Consider the following 20,251-nt stretch of genomic DNA (forward strand, 5'->3'; position numbering starts at 1 on the left):
CCCACATGCACCCCTGGCGCCTGCACTGAGGGGAGAGCCTTCCCCTGAATTAAATTGATTGTCAGGAACCTGCCAGAGTTCCTGACCCCCGTATTTCACATCTTCCTCTTTCATTTTTTTCCCTTTTCAAGTTGTTCTCACACACCCTCGGGGAGTCTGTAATCACATCCTCTCAGTCCTCAGGTAGACCCACATCACCGATGGAGGCATCAAAATCTCCCGTGCCTTCATGTAGCTAATATTTTTTTTTCAAGATAAGGGAATGGCTCCATGAAAGGAGTCATCTGGAGATCCCAGCGGAAGGCTGTTCTTTATTCCGCCACAGAGAAGGGAGACAGCGGGCGAGGCACATCACCAACAGATGACAAAGTGACAGCCCCAGACCGTGTCCCTCTCTCACTCATTCCCAGAGCCACGGCAGGTGAGGGGGCCCTTAAGAACCTTACTTTTGTCACTTGGAAACAGAGGTCAAGGCTGAGGCTCTGTTCTACAGGGGATTCGGGGGATTAAGCCCAGGAAAAGTGGCAGAAAAAAGCAAAGTGCCCTCACGCCACCGCACAACCGGGCCTGGAGCTAGAGGGGACCACGGAAAGCTTGAGCCAAGCGCGGTGGAGCCCATCATTCTTCGGTGCTGCTGCTCTTAGCCACCTTCACCTTCATCCCCGCCTCCAGCTCCAACATCGCAAACCAGGAGCCAGACACCTATTCTGTTCAAGCAGCGAGAAGTACAGAACCAATCATCGCTGGGGTAATCACCTTACTGATAGATCACGATCAGGGCCCAAAGGATTAGATTTCCCGGGTCACCACTGAGTTCAGCGGGCTGGACCGAGAGGTATGAGGAAGGGGAGGGGCATTCAGACAATGACGGACCAACCAGCCCCTCTAGCATTACGTTTCCTGTTCCGATGGTCCCGCAAATATTAGACCAGCAAATAGAGTCAGAACCCTTATCATTCCCTGGAAAGGGGTCTGTGGCGGTGCCTTCCTAATGAGAGCCTCCATACCAGACCTGGGCTAGGAAATGACACCGATCTATCCACAGCATCAAACTCCAACGTCACCCCACTCTGGTGTTCAATGCATCCCAGCCTCTGAGGCTCTGTAACTGAGGGTCAACTCCAGGGCACGGCCCAAATTGGGGTTCTCCCCGAGGTGCTGGATCCCCGTCTCCTGGACACTTCTCCCTGTATACTATTTGCTTGATTGTCATCACTTCCTCCCCGAGTTTTTTTTTATTCTGTTGAGGTTCTTGCCTTGCCACTGGGAGCCTTTAGATTCCGCAGGCTCTTTGATTTGGAACCCTGGGTGCTGCTCTTCTTTATCACAGTGGGCACAGCTTTGCCCTCATCCTCACACATTAGAGTCATTTGATTCTTTAGTTATTTCGGCTGCCTTACACATCTCAATGGCTTTCTTTGCCCAGGAAGGTCACCTTCCCTCCACATCATCCTCACAGAGCACTTGATCCAATTGTGCGTATCCTACACGCCCCCAAAGAAGTGCTCTTTCAAAAGAGGTCCACGAGTTCTCCATACCCGCGTGCCCTGGCGGCTAATTTCAGCTCCGGAACTCTGCAGACTGGCATCCCTCGTGGGCGGAAAGATGCTTCTGCCACCAGCCTGGGGTGGCTGTCCTCCTTAAGCTGGGCCCCAAGTGGACCGGCAGTTTTATCCCAGTTTCCAGGGCAATGGGCCTCCGGTAGTTCCTCTGATGGAGGCCTTGCCTTCCCCCATCCTTGCAGCATTAATGAGATGGATGTTTTGTCCAAGCTCCGCTGAGGGGGAGGTCCTGCTTCCCCAGATGGAGGTCAGCCCACCAGAGCTGCTGTTCTAAAATTATCCCTCGCACAGCCCTCAAAAGCATCAAATGGTCATAATAACTCATATTTACAAAGCACCATCACATTCACTGTGTGGGATCCCACAGGGCTTTACAAACGCAACAAACTAATACACACGCTAACTAGAAGGCGCCTCTCGCCAACCCCTGCGAGGCAGCCATCTCTAGGGTGAACCGCAGCAGCTGTTGATCTTCACGGAGCCCCAGGACACAATGGCCCGGCCAGGGCGGGAAGAATGGCCAGACTCTGGGAGGCCCCGCGCTGCCCCAGGCCGACACACTCAGCCTGTGTTATTCTGATCTGACAGCATCTTTTGATTCTGCCGCCTCGATACCTGTTATCCCAGGATCACAGCTTTGCTGGAAGAGCGGCCGCCTATTCTATTACAACCAGGGGCCTCCAACCCCTGCCAACAAGCCTGGGTTTAGGAAACAGCATCTTGATGATGCATGCAAAGGGCACACATCCAAGGGAAACAGACGTGTTGGGGTCTACAGCCTCACACACAAAGGAGCGGATTGTGTTTGGACCAGATGGACTACAATTGCAGCATCTTTCTAAACTGCAGAAAGCAGAGAAAACGCCACTTTGTCTCCAAACGTACACTGCTCTGAACGGCTAAGGAGAGGTGTCCAAAAAACAAACAGAGCAGGTGTCTACACCCGCGGGGCCACGGCACCGCCAACACTCCTCTGGCCATAACCCAGCACCTGACCGAGGTCTTTGGAGCCATGCCCGGCATTAGGATTTGAGAGCTAGAAGGACCACAGGCATTGGCTAGCACAGCTCCAGCCCCATTTTACAGCTGGGAAACTGAGGCCCAGCAAGGAAAGTGGCTCAAAGTCACACATGTCATTTGTCCCACTCTCAATCCACGGTTCTTTCTACTCCCAGCCCCCCTTCCTAGGACCTTCTTTTTTTTTAAAAAAAAATAATAATAATATCCTGTTTGGGCACAGATCATTTTACAGAAACAGGCACACACCACATGAACCGCTGGTTCACTTACATCGCTCAGATGCAGCGCATTGAGGCGGGCTCTGGTGAAATCGGGGTGGTCGGGGACCAGGGTGTATCTGTGCCGGGATTCGGCATCCCCTGACCTGTACAGGCGCTGCGGGGAGGAAGGCTCACAGTAAATGGGAAACCGCACTTGCTGCAGCCAAGGTGAAGAGGGGCCGATTCCCATTCCTGCCCCTCCCACTCGAGTGACCCCATACCCTCACCCCAGGGCACAGAAGCCCGTGGAGAGCATCCCTCCAGAAGCCACCCAGGAAGGGAGGGGCCCATGTGGCCAGGGTCAGGCGGTGGCGGAGTTGGTTTTAAATAAACCCTGTTTAAAATATTCATCAAGATTTGCTCCCAAAGGGTCACAAACCATCACCCTGGCTGGCTGTACCTGTGTGTTTCACAAACAGTAAAAGTGGGTGGATATTTCAGAGAATCTTTGCAACCGGGCATTGCTCAAGCTTCTTACTAGTAACAAGATGCCTCCATACCTTTGCTACTTAACACTAATAGTAATAATAAAAAGACACAACAGCTAAAAAGTCTCAAATGCCTTAATATCTGTTCAGAAGCGTGAAGTTTTCACGGTCCACCCTGTGTCCCAAGAAGACACAATTTTAAAACTCAAGCTTTATCTTAGTTGCTATTTTTAGGGCAGCGATCTAAGAATTGCAAACAATTTTAGGAAGTGGTTGAGTCTCATCCAGTTTTAGAGAGGAAATATAATATTTAATATTCCAACCCTTTCCCAAATTCAATTTGGGTTTTGCAAATGTGAACTGGTCAGTACAACATTTGGACTCTGTGAGCACGGGGCAGCTTTGTCAGTGTGCGAAATCCAATCCCTGGACAATTTCAGAGAAAAAAATATATATGTAACTTCCTATTCTTCGAAATTAATACAGGAGACAGGAAATGGGGCTAAATCACATAGAGAGTAAAAGCAGAAAGAAGCTTTTGATATAGCCGGTTTTTTTTTCTAATTGGCTTATGTTAAGCTTTTAATTCCATTATCATTTATCAACAATTAAGATGTATCTGACCTAGTGTTTGGTAAGGGATCATCAATAATACTTAGAATTATTATTGTTATGATTATGAGTCAAACTAGGGACATTTATTGAGGACTTTCTATGTTCCGATAGTTGCTAAAAGCTTCACGTACTTTTATGTATTTAACCCTCATTTAATTCACTCAATCTTATGAAATGGTTTCTATCATTATCCTCCTTTCAAATAAGGGAACCGGAGTTAGAAGACATTAGAAAACTGACCCAAGATCACCCGGGAAAGGGACAAAAGGTTTGCCCTCACATCTTAAGCACTGACCACTGCACAGCACTGCCCACTCCTGGGCCTGGGATGAGTGAAGAGAAAATACTCACCTCATTGCAATGAATGTAGCTGTTCTTGGCATGAACTAGGTCTGGAGAGTCAACCACCGTGGTGAATTTGATGGTGTCTGGTTTTTTACGGTATTTGGTCTGTAAGAGAAGGACCAAGATTCTCATGAAACAATCAAACACCATGAACTTTTCTGAGTGCAGCTTCACCCCATCTACTCAGTACCAAATGTACCAATGACAGGATTGGAAAACACGTCTCTCTTCTTGGTGGGCGCCTCACCAGCATACGGAAGAGATCCAAGCTGCCTCTGTGATAAGGAACATTTTCCAGGTATTTACGTTCTTGAAAAGAGAGGCTGCAAAATGCCATAGCTCATCACAATAAAGGAATTCAATAAAGGGAAGGATCTAGCAACAAGGTGGCCCTGCTCAGACCCTATAAAAGTAGGTTCTGTTATTAAGGAACTGAAGAAAGCAGTGGCACCCTCAACGAGCTCCCAGGGCAAGAATCTCTAGGTCATCAATATGGTGGGGAGTTCAGTGAATGTAACCATCTCTGTGCAACTTTTAACAGCCTCTGAAGTCAGGCAACCCCCAGACACTGGACTCTGTGAGTAAACTCAGGAGATGGGTGGCAAACCCTCTCCCTGCTTCCCCCAAAATAATGGGCCAGCTTAGATCACAACTGTACATTAACGCCTCTCTTGAGAATCTTCTAATGCATCACCCCTCTTTCACTGCCCGACTGGAACATGCCTTTAACTCCCCAGCAAGTGAATTCACCAGGAGGGAAATCTTGTTCTGTCTTGGGATTTGGTTGCACATGGCCCCAGAGAAATATCAGGAGTCCAGTGGCCATGGGGCCCTCTTGATATCTCCAGTCCATCTGCAGTTTCCCTCATCAGGAGGAAATAAACGCCAGGTTGCGTCTGTGGTAGTCAGATTAATGGTACCTCGCTGATGAGCTCTCCGGCTTTCTTTGCACTCTCTATCTGTGGGGAACTCAGCGCCAGCCATCCTGTCCCCTTCATGCCCATCAGGTCTGATCTGTAGTGCAACTGCAGGAAGAAAATCATTGGCTTTTATCAGGAGAGGGTCGAAGACTGTGGGGCATTTGTAAAAATGCTTCATCGCAACATTTCAACATCTTCATTCAGGTGCGTTCTGCATGTCATCGAGTCAAACTGTTTGAGTTTGTGCACTCTGTCCAGAATCAAATAACGGGTCCAGTGTACGATACAGGAAGGTCCCACCCGTAAACTGGCTGGATTTGAAGCAGAAGGTACTGACCTGCAGGGATGATCCCTAAGAACGACCTGAGATATACACCCCAGCCCACACGTAAGCCCCCATCATTTTGTTTCATTCTGGCAGTGAGGCGATTGACCGCCTGCCTAAACAGAAACGTTTTTGTACACTTTCAGTTGATCAAAGGGCTTTGAGCTCTGGATCAAACCTGCTGTGACTCGGAGCAAATCACTGTACCAAAATGTGACTCAGTTTCTCTCTGTGATACCTGGAGGTCATGACAACCCCTCTGTTCTCATGAAAACACCTGAGAGTCCTGAGGGGTAAAAGCCACTCTATGTGTTAGATTTGTTTTTTTCTTGCGGTGGTGGGGGGAGGGGAAGACGATTATAGCAGGACTCTCAAAACTGGAACAAACCTGGCTACACCTGGCGAATGGTGTGCAAGCCGTTTTAATCTTTCTGTGCCTCGGTTTACCCCTTCTCCTACTTCTACTCATGATTTGCTTATATTGCACAAATGGGCTTAAGCTTTATCCACCTTCTTCCTTTTAAGGACTCAGAAGGTCAGGAGTACAGCATCAATTCTGGGGAGAAAATAGTAAGTGCTGTTTTAAGACAATGGGTCCGTCGTAGGTACTGAACATGTAACTTGCAGCCTTTAACACCTGTTTATATAAAAGGGAAACTTAAGGCATCAAATAAACTCAGTTTTGACATTTTCAAAACAAAACAAAAGACAGTGGGTCTGATCAGGAGTCTCCTAAAATGTTAAATCTAATTACCATTCTTTGATCTGCCCCCCATTACCTACGATGAGACAGTTGCTTTTCTTCCTCTCCGTATGGAAATTAGGCATCTTTAAAGGTGGAAAAAGATTCTCTAAGGAAATCTGAAATTTGGATTTAAACGAAGTTGCTAGCCTTTCTCTAATTTAGATATAAGCTCTGCTGTAACGCAAAACACCCACTCCTGAAATCAGCCTTTTCGGCCTTTTTAGTTTTCTTTCATTTCAGGAATCACAGTGCCCCTCACAGCTGGCCTCAAAGAGGGTCCGTTTCTGATCTACTGTCTGCTGGTTAAGGCCCCTGTGCAAATTCCACTCTGCTTTCCAACTGGTGCAGGGAGACATCACTCAGGTCCCAGAGCACGTTTCAAAACCCCATGTCAGTGAGATTGCTTTTTATACCGCGATCTTTCAGTCTACACCGGCAAAGCTTTTGCCTTCCACTCTGATAAAGAACAGAGAAAATTGGATAAATTTCTAAGTTAGAGAGAATCATCCTACAGGGCCTCTTCACAGCCAGGCCTTGCTCCTTTCATAAGTGAGATGAAGCGGGGGAGCACGCTTTCAACTTGCCTTTTGTGGAGCTGAACAGTGCGAGCGCAGGTGAGTCAGAAGGCAAGATGCAGGTTCCCCAAAGATCTGACTGCGCCTTAGACTCTCTTATAAATGAATTGTCTATTGATATTTCTGCTCCCAGCCCAGCTTTGACTATTCACGCAGACCCTAAAAACAACACGCCTGCCCCAGACTTCACGATAAAACAGGGAGAGAGAGGAGGGGGGTCGAGGAGAATCGGCCCAAAGACGGTTTCAAAGAAGGATTCTAAGATAATAAGAGACCTTCTCAGGATGCCCAGCTGAATTTGGCTTCCCTACATGGCAGCCTCGCTATTTGCCCTTGTATATGAAGGCCTGGAAGCCACCTTCAGAGTCACACGTGGGGTTTCCTGGCACCCCTATCCCGGAGCACAGTGTGGCTGACGCACGAGCTGCAGCTTTCGGCCCCTGAGTTCTAACCGGAATGACATAAGCAGATGCAGCCAGGAGGTGGCCAGGGGAAGGGGTATATTTGTCATATTAATAAGAATCACCATAACCACTACCTTGCTACCTTGCATAGGGTGTGGTTTGCTTTAGACTCATTATCTCATTCAGTGCTTGCGCCATTCTCAAAGGACGAGCTCTTATTCCCATCTACAGAACAATGTCGGGGTTTAAATGTCTGTTCGGATTCTCAGAAGAGTTACCAGCTGTTGTCCTGTGGGGATGCTGCGTGGGTGGTCCTTAAGAGAACACTCAGGAACCAGGGCACCTCGGTTCCTAATCTAGCCACCAGGGGGAGCCAGAGAGCACTGAACCCAGAATCGGGAGCCCAGAGCCCCACCTTGCCTCTTACCAGACGTATGGTCTTGAGCAAGTCATTTCCCTGCCAGCTTATGACCCTAAGCAAGTTACTGAAGATTACAGGTGCCTTAGTTACTGAAACTGTAAAAATGGGAGTCATGCCAGCACTTACCTAGATTCTACATGACATGGTTTGCGCAAGATATTTAAACAAATGCCTGACCCAGGATAAGCATTCCATACTTTTAAGGTATTGTTATCGTTGTTGTTATTTGTGATGGTGGTGAAACTGAAGCTAGGAGAGCTTAAGGAGTCTCCTGAGGCCGGGTAGCCATAAAGGGCGGGGCCAGGACTGTCCCCTGGACTGTCCCTGCTTGTGCTTTGCGGGACGCCCCGCAGCCCCCGCATGAGATCGCAGAGGGGAGTGTGGACTGGCAGACTGGGAAAGACTAAGAGGTGACTGAACCAGCACTGATTCGTGGTGGAGCGTGGCCGGGGCCGAGCACACGTCTTAGATACATCCCTGAGGTTAGCCTGACTTGAGCAATCACGGCCTTGAGGAGCTTCTCCCCAGGGGTGAGCACCTAGTCCCACAGCATTCTTTCTGGCCTGGGTGGAAGAGGACAGGAGAAATGGCTGAAGGCTACTGAGGGCTACTGTTCCTACCCTAGATTCTGCTGAACTGAGTGAGCTCATATTGAGCCTTTGTCTCCTTTTCGCTATAACATAACCACATGGAATTGGATTTTCAGTGATGACTCTGAGAAGACCAAAGCCTCAGAACCATCTGTGGACACTGTGCGGGTCTAATGTTCACAGCATCTTAGAGTCCAAGACCCCCCAGTCTAACAAAGCTGAAGTTTCAAAACAATGCAGGAAGCACAACACAGTCATTTTTCAATGAGGCAATAATTTCTCAGCACACAACATTCTAATACATATCCCATTTGGTAAAATGTCACCTAACATTGCCAACTAGCGTTTCTTGGGAAGGACCCTCTGTCTTAGTTTGTTCTTCCTCTTCGGCTTTTTTTTTTTTTTTTTTTAGTGTTAAAATATCCTTTCTTGGGCTTCCCTGGTGGTCAGTGGTTGAGAGTCCGCCTGCTGATGCAGGGGACACGGGTTCGTGCCCCGGTCCGGGAAGATCCAACATGCCGCGGAGCGGCTGGGCCCGTGAACCATGGCCGCTGAGCCTGCATGTCCGGAGCCTGTGCTCCACAACAGGAGAGGCCACAACAGTGAGAGGCCTGCGTACCACAAAAAAAAAAAAAAAAAAAAAAAAAGTCCTTTCTTTTCAGAAGTAACACTGATATAAATGGTAGTCTGAGGTAGGGTTTGGTTTTTGGTATTGTTCCTTACTTAGTTAAATAGTCTGACATTATATTGATGCCAACATTTTCAAAAACATTAATCTATGAATCCTGAAATCTGAGATCACCAATTAAATGAAACCTCTTTGCTGTTCCAGTGGAGACATGGAGGCCTAGAAAGCCAGGTGGCCGCGGAAGGACTGCCAGTGAGTGACGAAGCTGGGCTTCCAGCTTGGCCCCTGACCTCTCCCCGGTGGCCTCTGTAACTTCCTCAGGACCTGTCCTGTCCCAGGAGGTTTCTCTTCTCCCCAGGAATAGGCCACCGACAAGAGGGTCCCGGGCTGGGCACCAAGTCATGCTATGAGTCCTTCTTGGACCTCAGGGTGGCCTTCTAGCAAGCGGAAGGCTTTCTAAGTGGGTCCTGGGCTGTGCTTCAGTGACCACGTGCCCTGAGTGGGGACCGATAAGCTCACCCTGCTCTACACTCTGCTGGTTGGTGCCCAACACGACACTGCAGTTCCAGCAAATCTCGAGGCATAATTAGACGATCCTGACGTTCATTAAAGCACATCATCGGCGTCACAATTAATCATCCATTAGGTGTTTACAACACTCTGCCTGTGCAATATAACTAAACTAGAAGCAGCCACTTCTCTGAAGGCCACCAGAATCGGAAGGCTTGGTGGAGAACATAGTCCGAAATGCTCACACCCACTGGCGTGTTCCTACAGACAAGGCACCACGCTCAGTGCATCATACAGACCAGCCCTCAACTCTGAGAACCGGGTCCTCAACTGGGTGCAGATTTGTCCCCCGGTGCATCTGGCAATATTTGGAGACTTTTTTTTTTTTTTTTTTTTGCGGTACGCAGGCCTCTCACTGTTGTGGCCTCTCCCGTTGCAGGGCACAGGCTCCGGACGCGCAGGCTCAGCCGCCATGGCTCACCGGCCCAGCCGCTCCGCGGCATGTGGGATCCCCCCGGACCGGGGCACAAACCCACGTCCCCTGCATCGGCAGGTGGACTCTCAACCACTGCGCCACCAGGGAAGCCTTGGAGACATTTTTAATTGTCACGCTAAGGGGGTGCTGTGAGATGTAGAGGGTAGAGGCCAGGGACACTGCAGTGCACAGGACAGGCCCCCACAACAAAGCATCCAGCCCAAAATGTCAAAAGCGCCTGAGCTGGGAAACTCAGATGTGGATGATAAGGACTGATGTGACTACAGTCCCATGAGTTCTGCTCTAACATGAGAGTGACTTCCTCCGAGGGGAGCCGCGGGGCTGGGGAGACGATGCACGGACACCCGCGTGATGCAGAACCTGCCACGTGCACGCGCCCTGTAAGTGCTGACCGTGACCACATTTTCATCACAGCCCCGGCCCAGCTGAGGGAGCCGAGGCTTGGAAGGGCCTGGGACTGACTCCAGAGCCTTCCACTACGGGGGCAGTGGCTGGCGCTACCCACCTACAGGCTTGATGACCTTGCGTGGGCCAGGACCTCCTCTCTCTGGGCCTCAGCGTCCACACCTGCATAATAGGAAGTGTGACTCCCCTGCCCCGGATGGCGGGAGGGTTGGGAGTGTGGGCTCTGGAGCCAGTCCTGCCTCGGCCCCTCCCACGTGACCTCGGCTGTGAAACAGGAGCAGCAGTGGCCCCCACCTCAAAGCGCGGTAGCCGGGGTGCCAGTACTGGCAAAGCAGTCAGTGAGTGTCAGCTCTGGGGGCAATTCTTCTCCTCACCTCACCACCATGCCTACTGCACACAGTCCAGCCCTGAGCCTCTGTCTCGGACCCCATCCCCATCCCCTGTGACATCCTCTTCACCCACCCACACACTTGCTTCACTCCAGCCTCAAATATGCTGAGGCTGATGCCACTCAGGGGCTTTGTTCAAATGTCACTTTTGCAGTGAGAACTACCCTGACCCCCATTTTAAGTTGCACACACACACTCACACCCCCCTAGCCAACTTCCCTGCTCTGTTTGTCTCCATCTGGCATACTACACATCTCACTTATACTTTATCTCCCTCCCACAGAATGGAAGCTCCATGACCCCGGGAGTTTTAAGACTCTTTTCTTGACTGTTGTATTTTCAGACTCTTTTGTTGACTGCTGTATCCCCAGGGCCTTGAGGGATGCCTGCTACATAGTAGGTGCTCAGCAAATATTTGTTGATTGATTGAATAATTCCAACCTAGATGGCACAGACCAGGCAAATCGTTTGGGGGATCCGAAAGGCTAAGGAAGAAGCAGAGATTTACACGCAGGCCTGGTGGGAGGAGGAAGGTCGGGGACTGATGTGTGATCCACGGACCCCCCCTACCTCACTCTGCAGGGCGTGAGCCTTCTTGGCCCAGGCCATCTTCAGGTCCTCGGGCAGTGCCGTGAATTCGTGGCACTGCGTCCTGTAGTCACGGTCACTGGCGAGGGCCTGGGCCTTCCTGGCGTGGACCAGGGGCACCATGTCCATGGGCAGGTGGCACTGGGCTCTGTTGCCCGCCGCCTCCTTCCTGTACTGAAGCTCACTCTGCAGCCGGCCCATCCGCTGGCAGTGCTGGAGCCGGGGGTCGTCTCTCACACTCTGGGCCCCGATCAGCCTCCCTCGCTCCTTCACAAAGTCGTGCCTGTAGAGAAACTGAAAGGGGGGGACCAGGCGGTCAGGGGCGGGCATTTGGGACGCTTACATTCCATCTGTGCGTTTTCCTTGCAGACTGTAAGAAAATCACCTGTTCTTACACTAGGAGGAGATGATTATAAGAAAAACCACAGTGAGGTTGGCCTGAGAGCATGCATCCTCCCTGGGGGAGGAACAGTAGAAACACTGCTCCCTTCCTCCCATCTAATTAAAACCAGATCCTTAGAACCAAAGTGAGGGGCCCACTCCCCTTACTTGTCCTGTGCCCAAAAGGAATTTATCAAAAAGGGTAAAAGAGAAACTTGTGCTTTATCCCCTTGCACTTGGCAAAACATCAAACCCAAAAGACAGGATCCATTTATTTGAAGTCTACATTTTCTGCGATTTGTTTGTGGGAAACAGAAAGTCACCTTCATGTCCCAAAGCTATGGATGCTATCAACAGAGTGGCTGAAACACAGCTGAAAATCCTACCGCCGATGTGGGAAACTACAGAGAGCCGAATTACAATTTCTACTGTGAGTTCTCTTTCTAATTCTGGGTGGAGTTAGAAAACAGACAGTTCACACATTACGGGAAGATCGTTGCCTAGACACCGCAATTAGAAATAAATCGTAATCTTCCTCCTGCTAGAGACTTTTGCCTGCATTTAGCTTCTGATTAACAGGGACTTTCTTTCCATCTCTCCGTCAAAGAATCTCATTCATAACTAATATATTCTGCAGGTGACATCCTGTCTCACATGGTGATAGATTTGCTTTAATTCAGGAAAATCAGCTGTAGACATTGTTTTACATGAAGTTAACAGAAATTAGGCCGGATGGAAGGTCATATCATTCAACTCACATCACTGGCTATATCTCCAGAGACCCGAGCCGCCTGGAAGGGGAGGGCGTCTATTGTCAGCCTGTAGCCTTGAACACGGAGATTCCGCCAAGACTCCTTGTATTTTGCCTACGGTAGGAACACATGTAGATCTTCTTTCAAAAAAAAAATTACATGACTCAAAGAACAAATGCTACCCCCTTTTATTTGTAGTGTGGTGTTCCAGAATCAATTCCTGACACGCAAAAGCTTTCGACTTTGCAAAGAAAATCTCATTAGCACCCTCTCGGAAGTGGGCTCTGACACGTAGGTATCAACACATCTGTGTAAGGTATATTTAACATGAGTGTCTACAAGATACATTGTCTAAAGTTTCTGTGAAAGTCACCAGGGTCACTGTTAGGTCCCATCACAGACACAGACATATGTGGCCTTGGAGCACATCTCAACCTCAGCAACGGGAAAGGCTTACATCACTCAGGTTGGCTGCGTTTGTTTTCGCGCGGACAAACTCGGGCAGGCCCAGGGTCATTGTGTATTGGTGTCTCGCGTCCTCGCCTGCTGCTTTATAGAGGCGCTGGGCAGGAAAAAAAAAAAAAAAAAAAGGCAAGAAGGTAAGTGCTGTGCATTTCTGCAGGGCTGGAGTTCCCTCCTTTGCAATTGGGAAATACGTTTGTAACAGGCCATTTGCTGTGTCACGGGTATACCTTCAGCCTGGAGAAGATGTTTTTTTTCAATAGAGATAGTCCTTCATGAGTCAAATTGAGTGCTGTGAAAGGAATGGGGAAGAAACTGCAAGTTGCTTGTGATGGGGTTCAGGACACGTTACCCCAAAATATGGTACCTTGGCGTAGTGCATATTTTAAGCTGAAGGAATTTGGAAGCAGCAGGAGATGGAAGACCTCTCTCTGACCTTCTCCCCTCCTGTGGGAGCTGCCCTCCCTCTGACACAGGGAAGGAGCAAGCTCATCTCTGACCTCGGAAGGACCGAGAGGCATTTGAACAAACAGACCTCGCTAAGTGTCCCCCAGTTTCCTGCCCTTAGCTCACCCCCTTTTGTCCTACACATTTTCCCACGACTGTCCACTCGTCATCAAACCTAGAATAAAAACGCTCAGGTTTAACTGTCCCTCCCTCCCGGTCTCCATTTCCTTGTGAAGACTCCTGCACCACTTAAAGCTTATATTACATAAATGTGTATGCTTTTCTCTTGCTAATCTATCTTTTGTTACAGAGTCCCAGCCGAGAACCTAAGATGGGTAAAAGAAAAGATATTTTTTTCCCTTCCCTATACTTTGCTCAATAATAGGCCGAGGGAAGAAAAACACCTTTAAGAATACTATCGTGGGGCTTCCCTGGTGGCACAGTGGTTGAGAGTCCGCCTGCCGATGCAGGGGACACGGGTTCGTGCCCCGGTCCAGGAAGATCCCACATGCCGTGGAGCGGCTGGGCCCGTGAGCCATGGCCGCTGAGCCTGCGCGTCTGGAGCCTGTGCTCCACAACGGGAGAGGCCGCAACAGTGAGAGGCCCGCGTACCGCAAAAAAAAAAAAAAAAAAAAAAAAAAAAGAATACTATCGTGTTTCTTCCCATTGCAGACTTTTTTTTGCTGAGGACACAGTGTAAAGACAATACTAAGATCTGGGAAATTTAGGAGAAGCTCTGCCGGTTGGAAGGGAGGTTCCCAAACCCCAGTCTGCATCCTTTACTAAAATCCCGGGATCCTCCCACGGGCAGACTCACACCAGTGCTGCGCTGCATGGCCTCCACCGTTGTGAAAACATCTGCTCTCGTGATGAGAACTGGGTCTGTGGTTGCTGAGTTCTCCAGGGCCAGAGGCCACTGCAGGAGGCACTGTTACCCCTCAGCACCCCAGTCACAAAGCAGGCAAGAAAGGTTCAGTGGGAATTTTAACTTGATCATGTCACGCTACACAGCCCTCTGGATTTTCTTATTCCAAGCTTGGAACTAATATATAAATACCCAAATCTCAACTGACTTTGAAAAGTTAGAGTCAGAAGGAGAATTTTAAAAACGAAATTTCATGCTCTGCCAAGCTCACTCGATATTTCAAACGTGTCAGAGGGCCACTAAGAAGAAGTAGGGCTGGAACGATGATTTTATGGAGTGCGATTCTTTCCCCTGGGACCCACCCCTCTGCTAGAATATTAAAGTGGTTATTGGGTAAGTGGTGAGTGAGAAGATGAGGAGGCAGAGAACCAAGAAGCCTGGCAAACATCCCACTGTATCACTGTCCCCGGACAACCACAAATCCTTCCCATCACCATCATCAGAATGACAGTGGAGCAATGATTAGCCAATATCTGCCCAGCTAGAACAGACGAATGACAGACCAGCACGTCTCCAACTTTCACGTGCAAAGGAAACCCGTGAGGATCTTGTTAAATGACCGTGTGGATTCGGTGGGTCTGGGGTCGGGCCTGAGGTTTGGTATTTCTAACAAGCTCCCAGGGGATGCTGATGCTGTTGGTCTGTGGCCACATTTGGGGGGGATGAGACGGCAGACTAAACCAAATTTCTTCCTGGGCCTTTTTTCCTTCTGGAAACTGTTGAGGCTCTGTCTAATGACATTCTTTTCTTTCCATGCAAACACCCATCCTTCCCCCGACCCCCGCCAATCCCACAAATATTCACACATTTTTTTTTAACAATCTAGCAGTTTTTTAAAAAGCCCATCCCAAAGTCATCTGAAGAGTTTACCTCGTTTGTAATCTGGTTGCTGAGTTTTGCATGAGTGAGGCTGGGAGTGTCTGTCACGGCCGTGTACTTGAGTGACTGGGGATGCTGACGATATTTACTCTGAGCTCACACGGAAGAGGCAATAAGAAGACAAGGTAAGATGCAAAAGCAGCAGAAGAACGAGCTCATTAAGCACCAGCTATAAAACCTCGTTTTGCAAAGGCTGCTAGTCTGTGGCCCAGAATCCAGTCCGTCCCCTGCTCTTGTGACCTCAGAAGCCAGTGGGATGAAGAAGCAGAGAGGAGGAGAGGACGGGTGGAATCAGATACTTATCAATGGGAAAGGGAGATCTAGTCCTTTGCTACGAATGTGAACACGACTAGAGAAATTCACGTCTTGTTTGCTGGAAACCCTGGGCTCCTCAGCTTTGGGGGCGCACCAGAAACAACCGTGCAGCTTAAAATAATCCACATGCCTGCATGCCACCCCAGGGGATGGGACTCAGTAAATCGTCAGTGGGCTCTGTACTTTTTTTAAGTTCCAAAGGGGATTCTGATGCACCATGAGGTCTAGAAACCACTCGCTTTAGAGATTTCACTGGAAAAGCAAAGCACAAAATTAAATCTCAACTCCCACAGTGAGGCCAATCCCGCTTGCTCAGAGCTTCTAATCAATGCGTAAGCCATTCTGAGGCACCCAGGCTGGATGCTGACCGCCTTTTGCTTGCAGTGCCTTCCGTTATGCCTATCTACCGTGAATGGAAATCCCAGAGCCCTCCCAGGGGTGGGTAAGATTCCTCAGGAGTTCAAAGAGCTTAGAATTCCAGACTTCTGTAATTTACCAAGAAGTTATCACCAAGCTTATAGCAACCATTTCATATACAGCCCCCAGAGAAGCACAGTGTTTAGATGAGTGCTGATCCTCCCAAAAACTAAATGAGAGAGGTCTGAGTATTCCCATTTGACTGATTAAGAGGTTGAGGCTCAGAGAGGGCAGGTGACTGGCTTGAGGTCACACAGCAAATGAGTACTGGCCTGGAATTTCAGTCACTACATGTGTCTCCAAAGCCCGCCCTCTTTTCATTGTACCACAAGCCACTCTTCAAAGGGACCCTAGGAAAGTACATCTTAGGATCCAGCAAATAATTCTTATATGTTAATATAGGAACTGGCTCGAGATCTGCAAAGCTGTCTTAAACGGCATCCAGTCTGAATGGAGAAGGGAGTAAGGAGAGAGGCTGGGTGAGTTGCCACTGCTAACAGTGTAGCATCTAACTGGCTTTAGTGAAAAACAGATTGTTGTGTAACCTCTACCATGGAATATACTTGACACCCCCAACCCGTCCTGGGTCTCTGGTTACCTCACTGATGAGTTCAGAGGCTCTCTTTCTCCCTTCAATGTCTAACGTGCCTGGAATGACACAGGCAACGCCTCGCATGAAGTTCAGGTCTGACCGGTACAAATTCTACAAGGAACAACACGAGGAATCAGAAAAGCCAAGCTCGCAGAATGAGGAAGGACCCACGACAGACAGCATCATAATTAGAACTCAAGGCCAAAGCAGTCTCTCCAGATACATCACACTCAGTAAACACACACACGCTTCTTACTTAAATGCTCATTAGGGAAACAAAAATGTAGGTCAGAAGAAAATAATTCTGCTGTCACTTGTCTCCGTAGCTGTTAGAGGGATGCTTGGTGGATTTTTATTTTAATGTGGGCTATCAAAAAATAAACGCTGGAGCGGATTGTGGTTAGAGAGTCAGTTGTCTGGGGGCAAATGTGGAAATGGTTTAATGGGTCTTCAAAACAAAACCCAGCAGCAGAAGGCGGCATTAATTAATCATGGGTTAAGAAAGAACCAATAAATGAATCCAGAATAATCTGGCAAAGGCCTGAGTCTGTGTGGGTGGAGGTGGTGTGAGTACCTGAGGGGTCTGGGTTGACAGTTTAAAGGGGGCCCCGAGTTCACTCCCCTTCGGCCACTGAGGCGCCCCCGTGCATGCTGCCTTCCGATTGCTATGGCAACGAGAGGCAGGGGAAGCCAGGGCTCTGCTCAAGTGACAAACGGGCCCCTGAGCTGAGCGAGGCTGCTCCCTCATTCCTCCACCTGCTGTCGGGTTCCTGACAGTTTATGTCACTTAGTAAACGCTGTGCACAGGCGGAAAATTCCAGTGGACAACAGTAACCCGGATCTGAGCACCGCTCAGCTCTCAGGCTCTGCCAAACCAGAAAGCGGGTTTTGGGGGGGCTGTTTTATTTTCCAGCAGAGACCCGTTACTTGCAAATCTCCCGGCATGGAAACGTGGCAAAGCTGGGAGATGAGGCGAGTACCAAAAAGGATGCTGCTGCCTGTTGGGAAGACACACTCTGTATCTCCTTGGGAGTGAGGAAATCCTCCAATGCTTTCCAATGCTCCGGGGCCTGCCTGCTTCAGAAAACAGGTGGCATGAGCTAGAAATGCCCTCATTGGGGTGGGGGTGGGGGTGGGGGCGTGAAGGCCTCCAAGACTCCTTGGGAGGACTCAGGAAGGGTCTCTGGGACCCTTATTTTCCTGCCCTCTGCCCAACACTCTCCTCTGCCTGAAGTGGGTCAGTTCCAAAGGGGCTCTGAGCAAGTCTCCCAGCAGATCTCAGGCCTCTTCTGAAGTTGGGTGGCCCGGGAACAGATGATGCACCAAGAAGAACCCCCAGCTCAAGCTGGGGCCAGAGGCAACACCGCTGGCAAGTCTTGAACATGCAAAACCATGAGCCTTGAAAGCATCTTCCTTGGACATTATCCAAGTCCCAGCACCCACTTTCTCATTTGTAGTTTTATGATCTTGCATGAGCTATTTAACTTCTTTGAGACTCACTACAGTTCCTCTGTAAAATGGGGATAAAGACTATCGACATAGGGTTATTTGGAGGATTAAATGAGATAATGCCTGAAAACACAATGCTCGGAATTCAGCAGAAGTACTCAGTCTGCTGCTGTTGCTGTTCATAGGTCTGTGCAACTGTGCTTATGAAGAGCAAGGCAGGGACAGCCAGGGCAGTGCTTTAAAAGAAAACCCAGGTACGGGATTCCTCATCTCTGGAAGCCCCACTGAGCCATCAGCAGTCTGTGGGTCGCTGCCTCACGGTCAAATCTAAGAGGAAAAGAGCCTGGAGAGAGAGGCCCGGTCCCCTTACCTCACTCTGCAACTTGTGAGCTTTCTTGGCACAGCTGAGCCTCAGGTCCTCGGCCAAGGAAGTATACTGGGGGAGTGGGTGTCGGTAGTCCTGGTCGCTGGCCAGGGTCTGAGCCTTCTTGGCATGCACCAGTGTTACCATGTCCAGTGGCAGATGGAACTGTGCCTTTGAGTGTTCAAAGTCTTTCCTGTAATTCACCTAGATGGGCAGACAGATCAATAGCAGCTATTTCAAAGCCGCCATTTGCATCAGGACCATGAGGGAGAGCAATGCGACGTGACTGTCCCAGGTGAGCCCAGGAGGCTTTCCTGGCAGGGCCAGTGCTCCTTTCTTGCAGCGACAGGCTTAACAAGCAGGGCTTGTCTCCAGGTCCTGCCATTCACCACCTCCAGCTCTTGGATGATCAAGGCCCATGGTTCCCCTACTTGGGGAAAATACAGAAGTTCAGGGGACAGATATAATGTCAGTGGTTCCCTTGCTCAGGTCCTTAGATCTTCCCATTTTCCAGAGGCAAGAAGGCACATGGCTAAGCCGCCGCCTGCTCCACACGCTTTCTCCCCATCACCCTCTCAAGCTCAGACTGAGACACCAGGGGTTCTCCTCTCATGCTAGGTAACGGAGAGCTTCTTCAAACATCAGATGACATCCCAGTAAACCTGGGAGCCAGGAGCAGTGGGCAGATGCTTGAAAAGCCAGTTCTGAGGGATGGGTATTCCCAAGAGCGCAACATGCATCCTGGGGGAGGACGGGAGAGGCCCATTTCCAGACCTCAAGCTCCGCCCCAGTCCTCGGAGGAGCGTTTGAAGGTCCACAAAGCTCACTCTGGGCTTCCTGGGGAATCAGATGCATAAGCACCGCCCCTTCCTCCACCCTTCCCACTGCCCTCCAAGCTCCAGCCACTCGTCCCTAACCTCCCACCCCCACCTCCGTGCACCCTCCCCACCCCTAGCATACAGCCAAGGACAATTCATGTCCAATCCCGCCCCAGTACCGAAAGCGGAGAGAAGTGTTAGAAACAGGGAAACTGAGGCAGAGGACAAGAGAGGCGAGAACGTGTGAAACTGTGGAAAGAGCACGCGATGGCGAGCTAGCCGCACGCTCTAGTCTGGCCCTTGCAAGCTGACCTTGGGCAAGGGATTGAGACACTCAGAGTCTAGGTTTCCTTATCAGTAACCAGGATGAACAAGTGATGCTCCTAGAAATAAGTTGATGGTTAAATGAGACACTGCATGTAAAATGTTTAGTCCTCTGTTACACGTTGGACACATATTCGATGTCATCACAGCCGTTAGCCAACTCACGTATGGGCAAGGAGATACTGTATACACACATGTGCCAGCATCCAGGGGATCAAATCAAGGGGTACAAATTCAGATGCCACCAGAGGCCAGACAGTTAGCATAAATGAGTGAAGGAGGAAGGGGGGGGAGGAGGGGTTGGCTGCATGACTAGGAGAGTACAGATCCCTTCTGAATGGGGCTCTCAGAAATCAACTTCAACAGCAGCCTTGAGGAATCCAGGTCTGGCTTCTGCACAGAAGTCTAAAACTTTTATGTAAAGTTTTCCGTTTTGCAAGGTTTGCAATTAATTCGCTCTGCAGACCCAACAGAACACCTCTGCAGTCCAAATCCAGCCCACAGGCCCCCATGTGTGGTCACTGATCAAATTCCAGCCTGGAAGGGAGCTAAGGGGTCAAGTAGTCCTATCTCTCACTTGACTGAGGAAGAACCTGAAGCCCAGAGGGGCCGAGGGACCTGACCACACCACCTAGCTAGCTAGGACAGAGTCAATACCCTCAACCGGAAGGACACAGGGCATCTGCCGGCTGTGCGTCATTAGGTGGGGGGGCCCCAGCTCCACTGCGTTCTCTCCCACTTACTTGGCTTTGCAGAGAGCTCGCGTACACTGAATGCGCAAGGCTGATATCATCTTCCAAGCTCCGGGAGCCGAGCATCTGCCCTTTCATTTTCTCAAATGCCTCTTTGTATTTGTACTAAAGGGAAAGAGAGCGGGAGAGAGTAACAGCTCGGGGACAA

At 49.7% G+C, this 20,251-nt stretch overlaps 1 protein-coding gene across 1 annotated transcript in view; it reads right to left on the reverse strand.

Annotated features, from left to right (window-relative positions):
- NRAP (nebulin related anchoring protein) overlaps positions 1–20,251 on the reverse strand; it is a gene marked incomplete at both ends in the record, with an annotated part of 71,602 nt that overhangs the window by 4,229 nt on the left and 47,122 nt on the right. Inside the window, 10 exon segments of the mRNA XM_082633698.1 lie at positions 2,853–2,957; positions 4,237–4,335; positions 5,151–5,255; positions 11,209–11,520; positions 12,366–12,473; positions 12,817–12,921; positions 15,064–15,162; positions 16,403–16,507; positions 18,216–18,413; positions 20,095–20,208. Of these exon segments, the coding sequence (XP_082489824.1) occupies positions 2,853–2,957; positions 4,237–4,335; positions 5,151–5,255; positions 11,209–11,520; positions 12,366–12,473; positions 12,817–12,921; positions 15,064–15,162; positions 16,403–16,507; positions 18,216–18,413; positions 20,095–20,208 (1,350 nt within the window).

Source organism: Mesoplodon mirus (assembly GCF_964341445.2).
Source record: "Mesoplodon mirus genome assembly, chromosome: 2".
In the NCBI taxonomy this organism is placed as follows: domain Eukaryota; kingdom Metazoa; phylum Chordata; class Mammalia; order Artiodactyla; family Ziphiidae; genus Mesoplodon; species Mesoplodon mirus.